The 17504-nt window shown below is 35.3% G+C and overlaps 2 protein-coding genes and 1 pseudogene across 3 annotated transcripts; 2 read left to right on the forward strand and 1 right to left on the reverse strand.

Moving 5' to 3' along the window:
• Positions 1-906: 906 nt before the first annotated feature.
• On the reverse strand, positions 907-3947 carry LOC132298677 (root phototropism protein 3-like; annotated as a pseudogene).
• Positions 3948-6026: 2079 nt separating this feature from the next.
• On the forward strand, positions 6027-9392 carry LOC132299730 (uncharacterized). The gene is made up of 2 exons (XM_059796522.1): positions 6027-6900; positions 8656-9392. The coding sequence occupies exon 1, from the start codon at positions 6164-6166 to the stop codon at positions 6872-6874; it is 711 nt and encodes a 236-aa protein (XP_059652505.1). The 5' UTR covers positions 6027-6163; the 3' UTR covers positions 6875-6900; positions 8656-9392.
• Positions 9393-9900: 508 nt separating this feature from the next.
• On the forward strand, positions 9901-16733 carry LOC132299728 (uncharacterized). Of its 2 annotated transcripts, XM_059796519.1 has the most exons (3): positions 9901-11324; positions 14591-15657; positions 16246-16733. In XM_059796519.1, the coding sequence occupies exons 2-3, from the start codon at positions 14619-14621 to the stop codon at positions 16485-16487; spliced, it is 1281 nt and encodes a 426-aa protein (XP_059652502.1). In that variant the 5' UTR covers positions 9901-11324; positions 14591-14618; the 3' UTR covers positions 16488-16733. The 2 variants fall into 2 exon arrangements, with proteins under 2 accessions (XP_059652502.1, XP_059652501.1); XM_059796518.1 differs by lacking the exon at positions 9901-11324 and having other exon boundaries at positions 14032-15657.
• Positions 16734-17504: the final 771 nt, after the last annotated feature.

Consider the following 17504-nt stretch of genomic DNA (forward strand, 5'->3'; position numbering starts at 1 on the left):
GTAGTGTGTGTAAAAAATTTAATTTTTGAAATAATTATAGAGTGTAAATATATATATATATATAAAGGACATGATATAATTAATATTCACACTATTTTTCTCAATTCAAAATTCATTTAATTTTTAACAAATAAAATTTTGATAAAATTACTCCTCACAAGTAGTGTGTGTAAAAAATTTAATTTTTGAAATAATTATAGAGTGTAAATATATATTTCAGATTAACTATGCCATTTTTATTTGTTAAAAAATATTGTGGAGAAAACTTTTAAAAATTTGTAACACTTTTTATTAAAAAATCAAGTAGCTGCCCAAGTGTAATTATCACAATGTGCAAGTATCACAATGTCTGGACAGTTGAAAGGGCTCTCTCTTTTCTTCTTCATTGTCAACAAGAATGCATCAACAAAGCTGTCCTTCCATACATGAACTCATTTATGTCTTTCTCCACCTCTGCTCTAAAATTCAGCTTTAGTGGGCCTCCCAAGATGACACTAAAGGTCTACTTAGAAGACTCCGGATCCCCTCTACAGGAGGGGATCTAGTGCCGGTGCGACACATTACATCATTGTGCTACATACACATGAAAATTTTGTTATTGTTGCATAAACGATGTAATGACACAGCACATAGTGAAATGGCACAAGAGAGGATCCGAGTTCCTACTTAGAATGCTTTTTGGAATGAAAACCTTCATTTCGGACTGCATTAGGGTGCTGATATTAATTGTGATTTGGGAGCCTAGAATCAATAGAACAAGTACAAGGATTGCAAATATGAATTAGTTGTTGAGCTCCAATGCCTTCCCTTAAGGTTTTCTATCAGTATATGTGAATATGAACTCTTATTTTCACACTTCAAGGTGGTGTATGAGGTTCTTAATAACAATTTGCGTACACCCTTAAAACGAAATTCAAATAATGAAAACCAAATAGTACACATTTCTCAGAAAGCCACGTATTCCCTCTCTAAATGATGCCTCTCTTCATTTGCCTTTGCAACTCCATTCTGCAGAACTGCAACTCATTGAGTTGCACCTTCATTGTCTCCACATCTTTTATCATCATCTTTACCTCCTTGTGGGAATTCATCACCAATGCCTTCCCTAAGCCTCTACTCACCCTCATAATTGCCTGTGACTTTGTTCTCTGGTAATTCGATCCAGTGGCTGTCATCGACTTTGTCATATCAACTTGTTCAAGAAGGATAAACCGCGTAGTGACATTCAATGGCAACCTGTCAGTCTTCATTGCGTGCTTGCGTGCCTCCTGTGATAGTTTATGGTATTCCATGGCTCTACATATGCTGCTTCTTTCTTCTTCTGTTAGGCTAGGGTGTGCCTGCAAAGTTGATCAAGGAAAAAAAGATTGCACAGAGTTAAAGAAAATTGTTTCCATACCAAAGGGGGAGATTGAGAGTTCCGAGTCACACTAGGGACATACTGTGGATAATGAGCGTGTGTGTGGATGTGTGTTTTGCTTTAACTTCCAAAAAAAAAAAATGTTTTCATGTTATTCACATGCTTTTGAGGTCCAATAGACTGACATAATAAAATTTCTTGATCTAAAAGAACAATATGTGACAAAACATCTTGAGTTCTTAGTAACTCAAAATTGATACGACAGTGCAGGGCTTATCAGCTCAATTTTCAGCTTTTTTTAACCAGAAGTTTGAGAGGAAAAATGTCGCAGACCTTGAGGGACATGTCTATGGCTCTATAGAGGTTGTCATCACAATACCGCGCATTTCTTGGCAATGCTTCAACCAGCAACTGAAAATCTTTGGCTGGAAGATTAGTACTTCGTGCCACCAGCGTAAGATACTCGTCCACCAACCTTCCAATAGCAAGAATTCTTGATCCGGGATTATCTGAAACAGAAGAAACATAAGCTACCACCACTTTAGCAACAATGGCCATATCATATGCCTCATCAATCTGACCATAGCTTTTAACCAAGAGATCTTTGGCACGACAACTCTCCAACATGAAGGCTGTTCTTCCTTCTAGCCTATTTAGTAATTCAGAATCAATCTTCAAAAACATACCAATCTTGAGAAGGTGAAGTAGAAAATTGCAGGAAACTGATTTTTCCTCTATAGGAAGTACCCTTGTCAAACTTTCAATGGCAACTCTTTGCATCTGGAAGGTCATATCTTTGCAAGTCAGATTGTCAAGTCCAAACTTGACTCGCGAAAGCCACTTCACAGTCCAATGAGCTATACATGATCCGACAAGCTCAGGTCTCATTCCTCTCCTTTTAATCGATACAATCACTTCAATGAAATGATCAATTCGAAGGAATGAAATGTCTTGAAACCACCGTGAACTAGTCTCTGTGTGCTTGAGTTATTTGCATCCTCTTGTGAAACATTCAAGCATTCTACTTCATTGTAATGGAAACAAATTGCTTTGGGGTCAGTGCAGGCCTTCCAAGCAATGGCTTCTGAGCATCTTTTCATGATTTGTAACTCTCTGGCCCATGAGGTGATTGATTCACAACTCCTCAAAATTTGAAATGTGTCTTTCCATGAAGAAAAAATCACGAAACTTAGAAAATCTTCAGTCTTTGGAATGAGATTTCCTAGTTCAAGATCATCACTCATTTCCAAGAAATGTGCAGCACAGTACAGTGGAGCGATGTTGGTTGCCGTTAGATTGATCTTCCATCCATAGCAGAATTTCACCACTAATACAAAAGTTCTACATCCACCCGGTAAATTGTCAATCTGGATATGAGGATTGGTGTCTCCATTGCTTCTCCTTTGAAATACCAATCTATTTAAGTAGCCACTTCTTGAGACCATTGGAAGCTGAATAATAAATAAATAAAAGATAAAAAAATAAAAATAAAAAGATGAATTTTAAAATTACTAACTAAGAAATCTGCAGGATTTGCAAATCCAAGTGTTAGAGCAAATCTTAAAAAAAAATAATAACAACATGGTATTGCATATGATATATCTACTAAATTTTGAAATTTCTATTTGAAATGATATTTAAGAAACATCAACTATAAAAGCATTTCCTAAAGAGCTTAGCATAAAGCAATAGCCAAGTTTTCAAATAAAATTCAAGAGGAACGACATATTTTGCTCCCTGCTTTGCCGATCAAATGCAATGAAAATAGAAGAAGATCTGAAATCCCACAAATCTTTTAAGTTGCAATTGCTGCAATGTCTTCTTTTCTTCTGTTTCTCCTTTTCAGCAATCAAATGGAGCTTTAATATGTAATCCCAAGCCATTTAGAAAATTCTAATTCACCAAATGATTGGTGGGCTTAAGTGTACAAGTATAACCTAAGAATAGAACTTCTTGAAGTTCAAGTACATCAGCTTACAAAAATTAAGTAAAAATGTTGTTCTGACCATGAATTTTCTCTAATTAATCATGTCATTTGCAGCATTAGTATTGGAGATTTTTATTATTGTGCGAGTGTTGAATATGAAAAATCAATCCATGAAAAGCAACTTCATTGATATAGCCAAGGGCATTATAGCTACTCTAATGAAATTCTCCAACATTTAGTTTCGATTAGCTAATGTGAACATTGTGCATAAGCTTTCATAGGCCAACCTCATATGGAAACAAAGATACTGAAGTGCATTCATCGAAATAGAGGAAAAAATAAGTAAAGCTACTGGGATATACCTTATGCAAGTGAAAGATGTTTTCTTTTATTTGTATGACCAAATCACTAGCAACTTTAGTCTGGACAAACCTGCATAGGACGGATGATAGTAAATGCCAAATGCTATCTATATTGACCACACACACACACATGCATACATATGGAGTGCTTACCAGCTTTTGTTTCTTCTTTCTACAGATTCTGCAACCATAATGCGTTGGCTGGAAAAATGGCACAACGATTATGCTTCCCGCCAAAAACTGAGCCACGAGTGGGATTTTCCCTTTCAAGAGACTCGGCATCCATGGTAGCCTTCTCATGCTTAGGAATGACAGAACTGAACTTCATTTTTTTTTCAAAATTTTGCCAGACATACTTGGATGGTCCATATGTAGATTTATATAGAGCAAGAGGCAGAGCTCAGATGATAATTGGTCACTATCATATTATTCCAAGAAAAATGTAGCTGGAGAGAAATAAATTAGCAAGTGGTTTGCATTATTCAGTCCCCTGGTAACTATACAATTTTCACTTACTAACAAAATCACATTTTATCTGCGACGTCTCACATCGCCTAGGGGAAAAGTTCCTAGCACTTTAAGAGAGATGCCTCCTACCATGTAGACGTGTTTTGAAGACTCTGGGCACGAAGATGGTGCAAAGTGGACAGTATCCCCACATAAAAAGGTATTAATGGCATTACATTGGTAAAAAAAACTAGTATTAATAGCATGATGAATCCCATGAAGCATTAGATGAGTGAAGAATTAATCTGTTAACAATTTTAAAGATCCATGATCATTGTTGGTACCAATCAATATCCACCACCTCTCCCTCTCTCTCTCTCTCTCTCACACACACACACACACACACTCTCAATCTACAGAGAGAGGTGGCACTAATGGGGAAAGGTGTAGGACAATGTCCCTATGTAAATGGATGACATCTATACAGAACATACATTATCCATATGGGGGCTCCCAAAAGTCCATATGCATGTCAGCATGTGCTTTTGGTGATGGTTGGATAACAAAAGGCAACTAACCCTATTAATGCCCTAACTGCTTCTACAAAGAATTATTCCACAAGTTCGAGTGTGCAATAAAGCAGTTGTGTATCAAACATTCAAATGATAATATGCCTAACATTTTATATCAAATAATAACTATATTAGTGAGATGCAGAGAAGTCAAGAGACAGAGTACACATCATACTAAATTATCCATAATTCAGCCCCATTAAAAAAACTCACAAATTAAGGTCGAGCTGGTTCTCATCCTTTAGCACTGAATCATAACAAGGCAATATGAAATGTAGCTAATCCCAGATTACAAAGAGAATTTTAATTAAAATCAAATGCATGTATGAAACAAGAGAGGTTTCAGAATTTAGACATGAAAGTGAATACTTTTGATAAATTCAAGTTCATGTGCAGGCACAAATGTACTGTGGACTTAGTGGGGGCATCCGCTCCCACTGAATTTTTTTATAATTGCATTTTACACCTCTAAATCTGTACTTTTTTGCATTTATATTTATAATATTTTGAAATTGCCCCCAAAAATTATGAAAAAACCCTCTATATAAATTTGTCCCCCTTTCGAGATCCGTCCCAATTCATGTGTATCACTTCAAACATTCAAAAATCCAACAAATCCCAAAGAAGAATCCTCAGAAAAAGTAGAAGGTTGTTCCACAACTCCAAAGCCATTGAAGCTTCCATCCAATGTGGTTCAACGACTTGTAGAAAACTCTACCAATTTTCTTTTCCCTTCTTTTCAGAACCCCATGGTGAAAACAAGGAAATCGTTGCAAAGTAATTGCAAGTTTTCCTTGGAAAAGATTCACAAATTCTATTTGGTTCTCAATTCTCAAACCCATCAAACTGTGGATTCCAATTTATGTACTCTACAGGGTCAAGAACAAGATTAGTTGGTGAATGAATGATCTCAAGAAGGCACTTTCTTTTCTTCTGTTTTGGAAAAAGAAAAAAATAAATAATAACATAATTATAACAAGTCGGACTATACTCATCAATTTAAACTGATGAACTTTTTAATTTGGATCTAATATAGTTCTCCCGGTCTCAATTCAAACACCAATTGTAAACATGCATTGGAGTTTGGTGTGAGATCGGATAACTTTAAAATCACTAATAACAACTGAACCCTTGCATTCTACTTTAAAATTAGAAATCTATTTGATTTATAATTTTAAAAATAATTATCAAGAATTCTAAAAATAAAAAATTATTTTCAAATAATTATAAATAACTGTTATATGCTCATCAGTCGACAGTCATCAAACATTCTTTCATCATTTTATGGCCCGCATTTAAAGCTTTACATCTCATAAAACCCTAACCTCATAAAATAAAAAATAAAAAGCTTTCTTCTTTTCTTTTTTTTTTCTTCCTAAAAGCTTATTCCAAACTTCATAACTAAATCCTCTTCGCAACGGTCTCTTTATTCCAAAATTTCAAATAACAAATCTCGTATTCTACTGTGAAGAACCATAGAAACTGAGAGAGCAAAATGCAGAAGACCCTTCAATTCAAACCCCAACTTCTCATCTCAGAAGCATCCGTTTTTTTCGATTCAAATAGCAAGATCGAGATTTCTACGGATAACTGCTTCTCTGTAACCAGATCCCCTTTAGTCTTCAGACCCTCCAATCTCCTCTTTCCCAATCAATTCTCTTCTCATTTGCTTTCACTTTCGAATCAATCCCACACACAAAATCAAATTATATGCGCAAGAAGTAGCAAAAGGCGATTTGGGTCACAAAGATCGAGAAAATTCATACTTGAATTGGTCGGTTTCGTTGCGTCAAATCTCAATATCTTGCCAGAGCCATTGGGTTTGGTTATCAGAGAATTCGGAGGTGGAAATGGTGGGGGATTAGGGTTTCCTAAGGGTTTTGGAGGGGGAGGCTTTGATGGGTGGAGGGGGAAGAGGAAGAAGAACTTGGGGTTTTTAGGGTTTCTCATGGTGTTTGGTTTGGGGTTATGGTTGCTATTGGGGAAAGAAATGGATAAGGATGTGTTTTGGGGAGGTTCGGGTTTGGCTCTGTTTGGGGTTTTGATTACTGCGTGGAAGAGAGGGGCTAAAGATTGGATTTTAGGGTTTTGTTTTGGTGCTGTGTTGATGGGTGTGGGGTTGAAGAGAGAAGAGTTGCAGAAATGGGCTAAGGGTTGTAGGGCAATGGAGATTGTTAGGAGAAGGAAAAGAAGAAGAGCAATTTAAGAGAAAAGTAACTTCTTGTAGTTGAGGTTTGTTTTTATTCTTTTTTCTTTTTATTCATGTCTTTGTTCATTTTGGGCACTCAGATTCTTTACTATTTGAATTGAGGAAAACCTAGATTTGAGAATTCCTGAATAGAATAGACTGAAATTGATTCCAACATTGTATTGATTACAGTTGAATTTACATACGTGAGCGTAAACTTCGATATCTGGAAACATAGCATTGGTGCTTAATCCTTTTTAATGTATCGTCTTGATCCTGCATAAGCCTTATCAACTTGTTTTCTCACTCAACATGCATACACACTTCTCCAATAACGTAGTTGTTGCATTCATGATCACATGTAAAAAAAAAGATTTCAAATGGATGTTTGTCGTCATCATCATCCTTGCCTTTATCACAAACGAATGGGATTGGCCAATTGGATGTTTATGCTAATACTTATTTACTACATATTACCTATATATGTATCTGGTGCAACTATGAGTGTAGGATTATGTGTATCTGATGTCATTCTCAAGTGGAATTTGGTGGCTTTGACTAGCTGCATTGCAAATCATGTCAACAGAAAATGGCCTGGTAAAGCTTATGAGAGGTTTCAAGGACACAGATCTCAGGAAACTGAAGCTCAATGATACCACCATGGGCTGTGTGCGAAATAGGAGTATAGATGGTGGAACATGGGCTCATATTTGTGTTCTAAATAGGGATGATCCTTTTCAATCAAAGTCAAATTTCAATGTGATTATTTTGCCCAACCTTTTGGACTTATATGAAATATGGCAGCTCAAATGCCGTAAGGGAATTAGAACGCCTCGGAGATAATTGGTTGCCTGTAATTTCCAGGTTGGTGCTTATAGTCAGTGTGAGAGAGCCCATGAAGCAATCTCTAATTTTTTATATGGAAATTCTAGGGTTTAATCCTGAAAAAACTGCCCCTTAGAGTTTGATAGGTGTTATCTGTCACCCATGCAAGACTGTCCAACAGGACACTTGTGTCAAACAAGGGACTAGTAAGTGCGCAATCATTGTTTTGCATTTTGCAAAAAGAAAAGAAAGATTGCTGCAGCATGGAACATTATTGTAGGCTTACTATGCATGATCATGGTGAGGAAGTCCTAAGTACATCTATGCGATTTTCAGAAGGACGTGACGCAGATGAGGTGCCTCAAGTTTACATCAAAACAATGTATGATGGCATTATCAAACCAGAGCAACAAGATGAAATGATAAATTGTTGGCCACTTTTTGATGTTAATGTCCTGGAAAGCGATCATAGCCCATTTTTCTCAGCGCCTTTTTTGCTTTCCGACTTGCTTGTGAAGGCTGCAATGGACTTCCAGTAAATGTAACTAGGAGCTAGCCTGCAATGGACGTCCAGTAAATGTTACTAGGAGCTAGCTTGTTGGCGCTCGTCTCATTACTCACCATTTGAAATCTTATTTTTCTAAAGAATGCATCGGATTTTGCTGTTTGTTCTTGAATAGACCTATGGCATCTTGTAGAGTCTAGGGAGGGCTTTTTTTTTTTAGATGGGAAAAATTATGCAATACAATGTTTAGTGGGAGGTGTTTGAACCATTCATTACCATTTCTCTATCATGGTGTAGCATGGGATTTTAGTTTTTTCTTCTTTTTGGGCAAGTCGTGGATTCTAGTTATGGCTGATTGTTGAACTATTATTATATATGTTGTATAAATATGTATTATTGTGACTGGTTTATAGGTGATGTTTGTTCTATTGGGGGCTGTGATGTGTAATAATACTTGTGTAAAATTTAGTTTTTTACGAAGCCCATTTGAGAACTCCAGCGCCAAGGCAAGGCATCCGCCACCCATGCAAGACTGTCCAGCAGGACACTCATGTCAAATAAGGGACTACTAAGCGCTCAATCATTGTTTTTGCATTTTTGCAAAAAGAAAAGGAAGATTGCTGCAGCATGGATCACTATTGTTGGCTTACTACTGCATGGTCATGGTGAGGAAGTCCTAGGTACATCTTTAACTATTATGAAATCACAACATTTGAGTTTTAAGTACAAGTGGACATGTTGTATGGTGGAAGAGGGTCAAAGACAATTTTACATCAATGAGAGGTCTTTTTTGGTACAATGCCGAAGATAGATGGCAATCTATTCCACTATTGTCATCTGGAACACATTTTCAAATAACTGTAAGATACATGAGAATTTTGATGTCGCCGACCAACTAAGTATAAAGCAATTAAAGATTTTGTGTTTCATTCTGAGATATATATGTATATGTTGGGGTGTCTGGCAAGAAGTCAAGATAGCTGGAGAGTCAGTGATGCGTGAAAAGCTTGCGGGATTGCTTCAGTTTAAATAAAATGTTTTGTTTATGGTTTTGTATAAAGGGATTTTATACCTTTGCAAATTGCAGAGGAATGTATTAGAATGTATTCCATTTTTGGTTTTCAGCATTGTATCATGTATCGAGTCTATCGACACATAGGAGCTACATGTACTGTACACATATATACATTTGTGGAGGAAATTCAATTTGATCATGTGCTCAGCTGTGCCTTAATATAGATTATATATATATATGCTATACATTCAGGAAAAATATAATTGTCATACATTTCGCATCGCTCTCCGTGTCTGCAATATGCATGCTAAATTATTATTTGATATTGTGGATACTGATTACAGAGGAACCCTTTGTTTTTGTAGGTTGGTCTCCATTACTCTTTAACTTAAACAGCCCTACATGAGTCTGCAATTAAATTAATTACTATGCATCATAACACACACACATATGCATTTCTTTGTATTAGACCAGGGCCAAAGTTATTGAACACCAATGTAACTTCATATCTTGGTCCAGAGTACAAGTATCCTCATTTCCAGGAACAACACTACCACAAGTTAGATATTTTACACAATGTTGATTAAAAATATTTTTTAATGGTTCATAATATTATGGGAATCTTTTTGCCTTGAAGATGGGAAAGCTTTTCCCATATATATGGCCGAGCATCAATATTGATTTATTCGTGTTGCAGTGATGTCCCATGAGTGTACATGATCAATATGGAGGGTACATATGGCCACAACATCTCATTTTCAAAGATCACAAGCTGAGAGTTTTGCCTTGCATTCATTTATCACCATGCAGGGAGTTCATCAATTTTCCGGCAAAAGTTGCATTCCAATACTTTGAAAATTGAAGGTTAAAATTTCTGTACGCACAAGGTAAGTGTGTGAGTTTCTTATCGGGATTTAAAATTTAAAAAATAAATGAAGTTCATCAATTTCAGATGGTGATCGGTTCAAAGGCTTTATATTGTCCATCCTTTGATGAGATTGCATGTCCAATCACGCACTGATCAATATCAAATGATCATAATTTTGGGAAGCACATGTGATTATATTATTAAAGGATAAAATGGCACCATTTGGGACATATATGCAACACAAATTCTGAGTGTGATGGAATCGTGTGTGTGATTGTGTGAAACAAGAGAAAACCATCAAGAAGTGAAGAGTGAGTTTGTTTATTTTATCATGCAGGGGAATTAAATTGACTTTTTAACCCGAGGCCTTTAGCTTTCCAAGACATCAACATTATTTTTCTCTATAAGAGAAAAAAAGTGAATCAATCATATTAAAATTGAAAAAAAGGAGCATTCTTTTTATCTTCTAAAGTGGGAACGGTACATACCTCTTTTACTTTCTTATACACTTTCCCAAAAATATAAAATGAGAAAAATGTAATCTAAATAAAGATGGAAAAATTAATTTGAGAAAAAAAAATATATATATACATAAAGAAGACTTAAGTTATGAGTGGAAAATAAAATTAAAAATTGTATTAAGCTACCATCACATGTTGTAGCTTATTAGGTTTTTTATTTTATTTTATTTGTTTATTATTATTTTTTTTCTAGTTATTGTTAGAAATTGAGGCAGCACTTCATGTTGTCATATTTTTAGCCAACACCATGACTCCAAAAGAATAGTATAATGATAAAAGGCTCTTATCTTAAATCTATACACTTTTCTAATATAATTTTTATTTTTTATTTTAACACCACATGTTGTATTAAGCAATTTTCTACTGCCCATATATCTTTTTTAAACAATTAAACAATGGATAATGTGGAAAACAAATTTAATAGATGAAAAAAAAAAAAAATGAAATTCATAGAATTTATAAGAAAAATTACGTAAAATGAGAGAATGATCACGCGTAGCTCGTGTGCAACTCTAATCTAAAAATAGAAAATAAAAAATTCCCAATTGCCACTACAACATTGCATGGTGACTTGTCACTTGAGTCCTATGCTCTCTCTCTCTCTCTCTCTCTCTCTCTCTCTCTCAAATTCGGTTCTAAACTCTCTTTTGGTCTCAACTCTGATTCAGAAGACGACTCCAAAACCCATTCTTTTGTTGCTTCAACAAAATTCGCAAGAGCCTTCCTTCTCACTGGTGAGCTCCTCTGCTTCTTCTTATTAATAAATCATAGGTATCCTTGTTCTCTCTCTAAAATTTTTTTTTCTCTCTCTATAATGGATTATACATGACAAATGTGATATTTTGAACCGTAAATTTGACATGCATTGGAAGATTCTTGCACCCATCAATTTATTCTTCTGATTCTGTGTTGTTTACCTCAATATTCTTCCACTGAAGTGGATTGTTAATTTGTTATGTTATATATATATATATATATATATATATATATATATATTTGTTACCTCTAAATCGAATCAATTTTATTGGGTTTATAAAAAAAGGGTTTTTTTTTTTTTTTTTTTTTTTTTTTTTTTTTTTTTTTTTTTTCTTCTTCTGTAGAATTCTCATGAATTTATATGCTTGATATTAATGACCTAATTTTTACTTTGATATGTTGACCAAGTTTCTGTATCTGCATTATTGTGTTGCCAAAACCAAATGCTGCTGATATTAGTTCTGATCTGAATTAATTCCACCTATTTTATGCTTTTGTCTATTTATAAATTTTCTACCCAAAACTATAATGTGTTTTTTAGTCCATGTTTACCATGAATTCTACATTTTCTGAATTATCAAATTTCATATTTTTCCAAATTTGACCATCTGGTTGACCAAGTTTTGAGAACATTTAATTTTCAGTTTTTTGAGAGTATTACCAAACTTTGACAAAGCTCTTGTTAAAAGTCTTATAAAATTTCAAATTTTTGTTTCACTGATTATGATATTACATTGTTGTTTATTATTATTATTATTTTTTTATTTTTTTGGTTGCAAAATCTTATGTATCAAAAAGTACCACTTGAGATCAGCTTGTGTATGTTTTCTTCATTTGTCATCTTTCGATCGATAGAAATTAAGTTGGCAAATTTTGTATAATTTATGTTTTCAAAAAGTTAGTTGAATTTTCTCTGTTCAAGGGAAAAACAGTGAACTCGAAGCTTCAACAATGTTAAAAAAGTAACTACAACTCTTAAAATTACGTACTCACCAAGTTAGTTCATTTAATTCATGCATTCATATGATTAAACATATTAGGCTTTTTAATTTGCATAATTTGATCTTTATTTTTTTGTATTTAAAACTGCATTAAACTGTTTCCGGAATAGAATTCCTAATTGAGTTAGGATAGGGGAGTTCAATTGATCAAAAGATCACTCAAAACTCGCTGGAATAGGTCCAATCGGAATACATGGGAAGACAATCTCCAGAAAAGTTCTATAGGAAGACCATAAGTTTTCAGAAAAACTATGCAAATAGAGTTTGAGCATCATATGGCATTGAAAGGCACATTTGAGCGCATGCTAGCAATTTTATTGCTAGTATTTTACTTGTTTTCATCCATCATCCATTCATATAGATAGTGAATGACTTTTGAGTGTTGAACATACAATCCTAGAGTGTTTAAGGACTTCGCAAAATCCACACATTAATCGAAGATTGGACGACTAGTCATGGAGATCAAAGCACAAATTGAAGAGCAGATCACTTGAGCAGCAACAGCGTTTGAAAAGAACTTCTGGCAAGACTCTGGTCGGATGTAACAAGGTGACTAGGATTAAAACTTGAGACCTAGGTTTATGAACCTTTCTTCCAATAATGGATTTGATCTACTTGGATTACGCCCTGTCGATGGTGGTTTCCTCTTAAAAATTTGGTTTCATGTTTTTTATGCTTTATATTCAACACAGTACATATTTTTAAATAATTAACTTTTAGTCAAATTTTAAAATTCAGTTGAAGTTGGTTTAATTTTAAATTTCTGTTAAAAGAAGTTAATTTAATATCAAAAGCTGTTCATTCCTCTTCTAGATTTCGGGCCTTTGCGTACTGTCACTACCGAAGCCTTGGGTGAAAGTCCTATCACTCAATTGTTACAGTGCCAACGTTGACTTCTTGTGTCAAAGTGGTGTCTGTTGGAGTTGTGATGGTTGCATTTCTATTTTTCCATTTTCTAAGTGGATTGTGATTATAGCTTATATTGAATATGATTATTGCTTTGCTGGTATATCTATTTTTATGTCTTAATTTTCGGTTTTCTTGTTTACTCTGACCTTTCTTCATATGGTTAAACATCATTTATTGCTTCTTTTAAAAATTTAAATCCTCATCCCATCATATTGGAGCTAAATATTACCAGTTCTGGACAAGATAAGTTGAAGATCATTCCCATTAGTTGCAGCATCTTATGTGGTGGGTAAAAAATGTGTGCTCTGAAACTGTAGTTTGCTATTCCTACTCAAGCCATGTGAGATCCATGATTTCCTTGTTAGTGACTCCTGAGTTCTTCATGACAGATTCTTGAACTAACTTGAGTTAAGTTTGATATAATTCTACCTCTTCAATATGAACACACAAAGCAATGGCAATATATATATATATATATATATATATATGCATATATATAAGTGGTTTTTTGCAATTTACTATTTGTGTGTGTGGAGACATAACATTTCTCATTTAATTGTCCATATCTACATGTCTGAAGTACGACAACCACTTGGAGCATATGGGGCTCATTAAGAGATACAACTTGTATCTTCCTTCTATTCTTGCAAGCAATTTAGGTCAGAGAAGCTCAATAGAATCAACACTCAAAGTTCAAAGCATATGGCCTTTTATGGCTTTAAGTGGACATGGTATACAGTCGTCGTAAAAATGCTAAAAATATGTGCTTAGGAAGATGTAATCAAGGTTTTTTCTTGTGCAATCCTTGTATTTGTGCAGTGAAATTTTTTTCTGTATGTGGAAGTAGATTAAAAATTATCTCATGTCCTATTAGTTACTAAATTTTGTGGCATCTATCGTTAGTGGAGGGTGAACTGTATTATAACTGTTCCATTTTGAAACTTTAGTTCTGCCTTGCATCAAAATCATTCCCATTTATGGTAATAGAAACATATGTCTACGAGTACATCTTTATTTCCCCAATGTGAGACACTTCACGCATAATTCTTTGCCTCATATTGTGCGGGAATGATATTTCCTACTGATCTATGCCATTCTTCGTAGTATACCTGACAATTTGGGAGGTGTAGCCGCAATAACACCAGTTTCTATATGTCTGTTGGCTAACATTTTTACTGGTGAATTATTTAATCTAATCTGTTATCGCTGTGCTTCCTGCCAAATAGTTAGCATTTATGGCATTATTAAATTGTAGGTTCATTGTGTTTTTTTAAGCAAAAAATCCTTCTTTACATGATGTTTTATTGTCTTAGGACTGCTGCTGCTACTTGCAGATTTCGATCTACTGTCTCAATAAATGAAATGGATGGCTCACCTCAGGCCACAGAATCTCTCTTCGCTGTCGCGACTAAATCAGACATTGCATCAACTGGTTTGGTGCCGAGTGGTTTGGTGCCGAGTGACGATCAGTGTTTCCTCCTATATTTCATCATGGGTATCTACTTTGGGCCTGATCTCAAAGGAGAAAGCCCTCAAAAGTCTGTCCTGCAAAGACTTGCCGAGGGTCTTCCACCGTATACTTCTGAGCAACTTACTGGTTCCCACATGAAAACATTAGAAGTAGAGAGGATATACCACTATGTACTAAGAAAGGCAGATCAATCTTTAATAGTGAAACTACCTTGGCTGAACCAGTTCTTTCATGGGAATCTCCCTACCCTCGCACAAGACTCCAGTTTTGCGTACCCTCAGTTTCCTGATCTGTTTCCTCCCGCACTTCATCCCCATTCAATGTTCAAAAACCGGTATAAAATTATCCAAAACATCGTATTCATTAACAACCCTGAAATCTTTTACATTAAGCCTGAGAATGTTGAAAAGTTTAAGAGGCTAACCGGGCTAGAAGATTTCCTTTTGGATAGAGATGGTGCAATGCTGCACAATCTTGTGAAGGGTGACATGTTATACGACGTGGCAATTCAGGAGGTTGAATCTAATGGAGAGATGCCTAACCCAATGCCTGGTCATGGTCCTAATAGAACAGATCACATAAATGACATTCCTGAGCCCAAAGATGGTCTGCAAGATGTACATGCTGTGAAACCTATCAGTGGACTACATTGTAATGGGTTACCTATGACATGCAGTTATATGGCTCCATTGCCGACTGAAGTAGACACTACGCTTGTGGAGAGACTCGAGCCGCGTATGATATTTCTTCCTTCTCAACCAACCATGGAAGAATGGGAAGACATTCTATCTGCAACTAAAAGTGGATCTGCACTTACAGGGAGTGCAGCAATGGGGCAGATTGGACCAGTTATTGGACTTATTGACATTGGGGAAAGTGAGGATTCCTACCTGTTCCGCGTGTCTCTTCCTGGGGTGAAGAGGGATGAAAGTAAGTTTTCTTCCAGATAAAAGATTTTACCAATCACTGAATATCATTGCCTTGCATGGGTTTTTTTTTTTTTCGAAAGTTCAAGCAAACACACACACCCAATGTATTTTCTCCCTACCGAGGCTTCAACACTCAACCTCCCCTTCTAAGAGAGCTTATACCATCTAGGCTAGTGCCCATTGGTAAAATGTGATGGATAAGGGTATAGCTTTACATGGTAATTGTTAATGCATAGTTATCTATTTTTGTCAAAGTAATTTATTTTCAGGACTTTTTTTATATCGTGCATACTTGAACTATATTTATTTGAATAACATCAGTAAGAGAGATTATAAGCAGATGTCATTTCGGTTTTAGAAGTCCCTGCTTATTACAATGTGCCATTATTTTCACGAAAATGAAACCCGTATTTCTGCCATGCACTATCGCTTTTGTGGCCTTTGATCGTTTTGTCCCTTCATTTAAAATCTCAAAATTGACTATTATAAACTTCATTATGTTATTGATCTCAGTTCTATATTTTTTCCTTCCTGGTTTTCACTACCATTGATAGACACTGCAATATGGTTATTACTTTCGTGATTGCAGGAGAATTTTGTTGTGAAGTTGAAAACGATGGCAAAGTACTGATAAGGGGAGTGACAACCACAGGTGAAAAAACAGTTTGCCGGTACTCCCAAATGTTTGAAATGCAATCTCAGAACCTCTGTCCGCCGGGCCACTTCTCCATCTCTTTTAGGCTGCCAGGTCCCGTAGATCCTCAAAATTTTTCTGGTAATTTTGGTACTGATGGAATTCTTGAAGGAATTGTGATGAAGGGTCAACAATGAAGCGCTAGTAATTAAGCTCGTGTTATGGTCCTGAAACCTTTTTCCTTAAGCATCTAGTGATGTATATTCAATTAGAATTGCTGGTTTGTAAAGTTCCTGTATTTTTTTTTTTTTTTTATCTTCATCGATGTTCTTGGGGATACTTGAACCCTATACCTTTCACGTTGAAAGGAGAGGATACCACTAGGCTACAGGCCTTGGTGGTGGTTTGCAATGACCAAATTAAAGTATTAAAGTTCTGCAGCATCTCCCTCTACACCCAGTCACACACACACACACATGTTATGTACAGGCCTTGGTGGTGGTTTGCAATGACCAAATTAAAGTATTAAAGTTCTGCAGCATCTCCCTCTACACACAGTCACACACACACACACACACACACTGATGTTATGTGCTTTATGTACCCATAACCCGTTTGAGTTGTGAACCTGAATGGCATTGCTGTGGTGCAAAACTGAACCTTCAGAACAATGGTCCAGAATAATTTTGTGGGTGGTCAACTCCTTATCGATATGAATCAGGGGCGGCTCGAGCCTTAGGCGAGTTAGGCGGTCGCCTAAGGCCCCAATCAATAAAAAGGCCCAAAATATTATAGTTGTCTTATATATAATATATTGTAATTGTTTTCTAATTGAACACTAATTCTAAAAAATTTATCTCCTAAATTTCTCTCTCCTTATCCATTCACGCCTTTTCATTCAAGAGAAAAATTATTTATCTCCCAAAATATCTCATTTTTTTTTTCATAATTTCTCTCCTACTCATTCACGGTTTCTAAGTAAACCAAACCCTAATTATTACATACACTTAATATGGGCCAAATATTTATATTCTTAAATAATATATTTTTTCTCTGTCTATATTATACATTTTTTTTTATACATGTTAATTTTTACACCAACACTATATATATATTTTTTTTGGGTAAGTTGCACCACAGTAAATATTTAGCACTTATATTGGGAAGTGAGGAAACTTTTCAGATTCTCTTTTTTTAGATTTTATTTTTCGCAA

The sequence above is a fragment of the Cornus florida genome, unplaced genomic scaffold, assembly GCF_030987335.1.
Source record: "Cornus florida cultivar Cherokee Brave unplaced genomic scaffold, ASM3098733v1 CherokeeBrave_3.0.0_Hap2_Chr03, whole genome shotgun sequence".
Taxonomy (NCBI): Eukaryota; Viridiplantae; Streptophyta; class Magnoliopsida; order Cornales; family Cornaceae; genus Cornus; species Cornus florida.

Bases quoted from the DNA above. Each gene is read 5' to 3' on its own strand.
- LOC132299730 (XM_059796522.1), top strand. From the start codon at position 6,164: ATGCAGAAGACCCTTCAATTCAAACCCCAACTTCTCATCTCAGAAGCA.
- LOC132299728 (XM_059796518.1), top strand. From the start codon at position 14,550: ATGATGTTTTATTGTCTTAGGACTGCTGCTGCTACTTGCAGATTTCGA. The intron at 15,658-16,245 runs GTAAGTTTTCTT...TCGTGATTGCAG, and splicing joins TGGGGTGAAGAGGGATGAAA to GAGAATTTTGTTGTGAAGTT.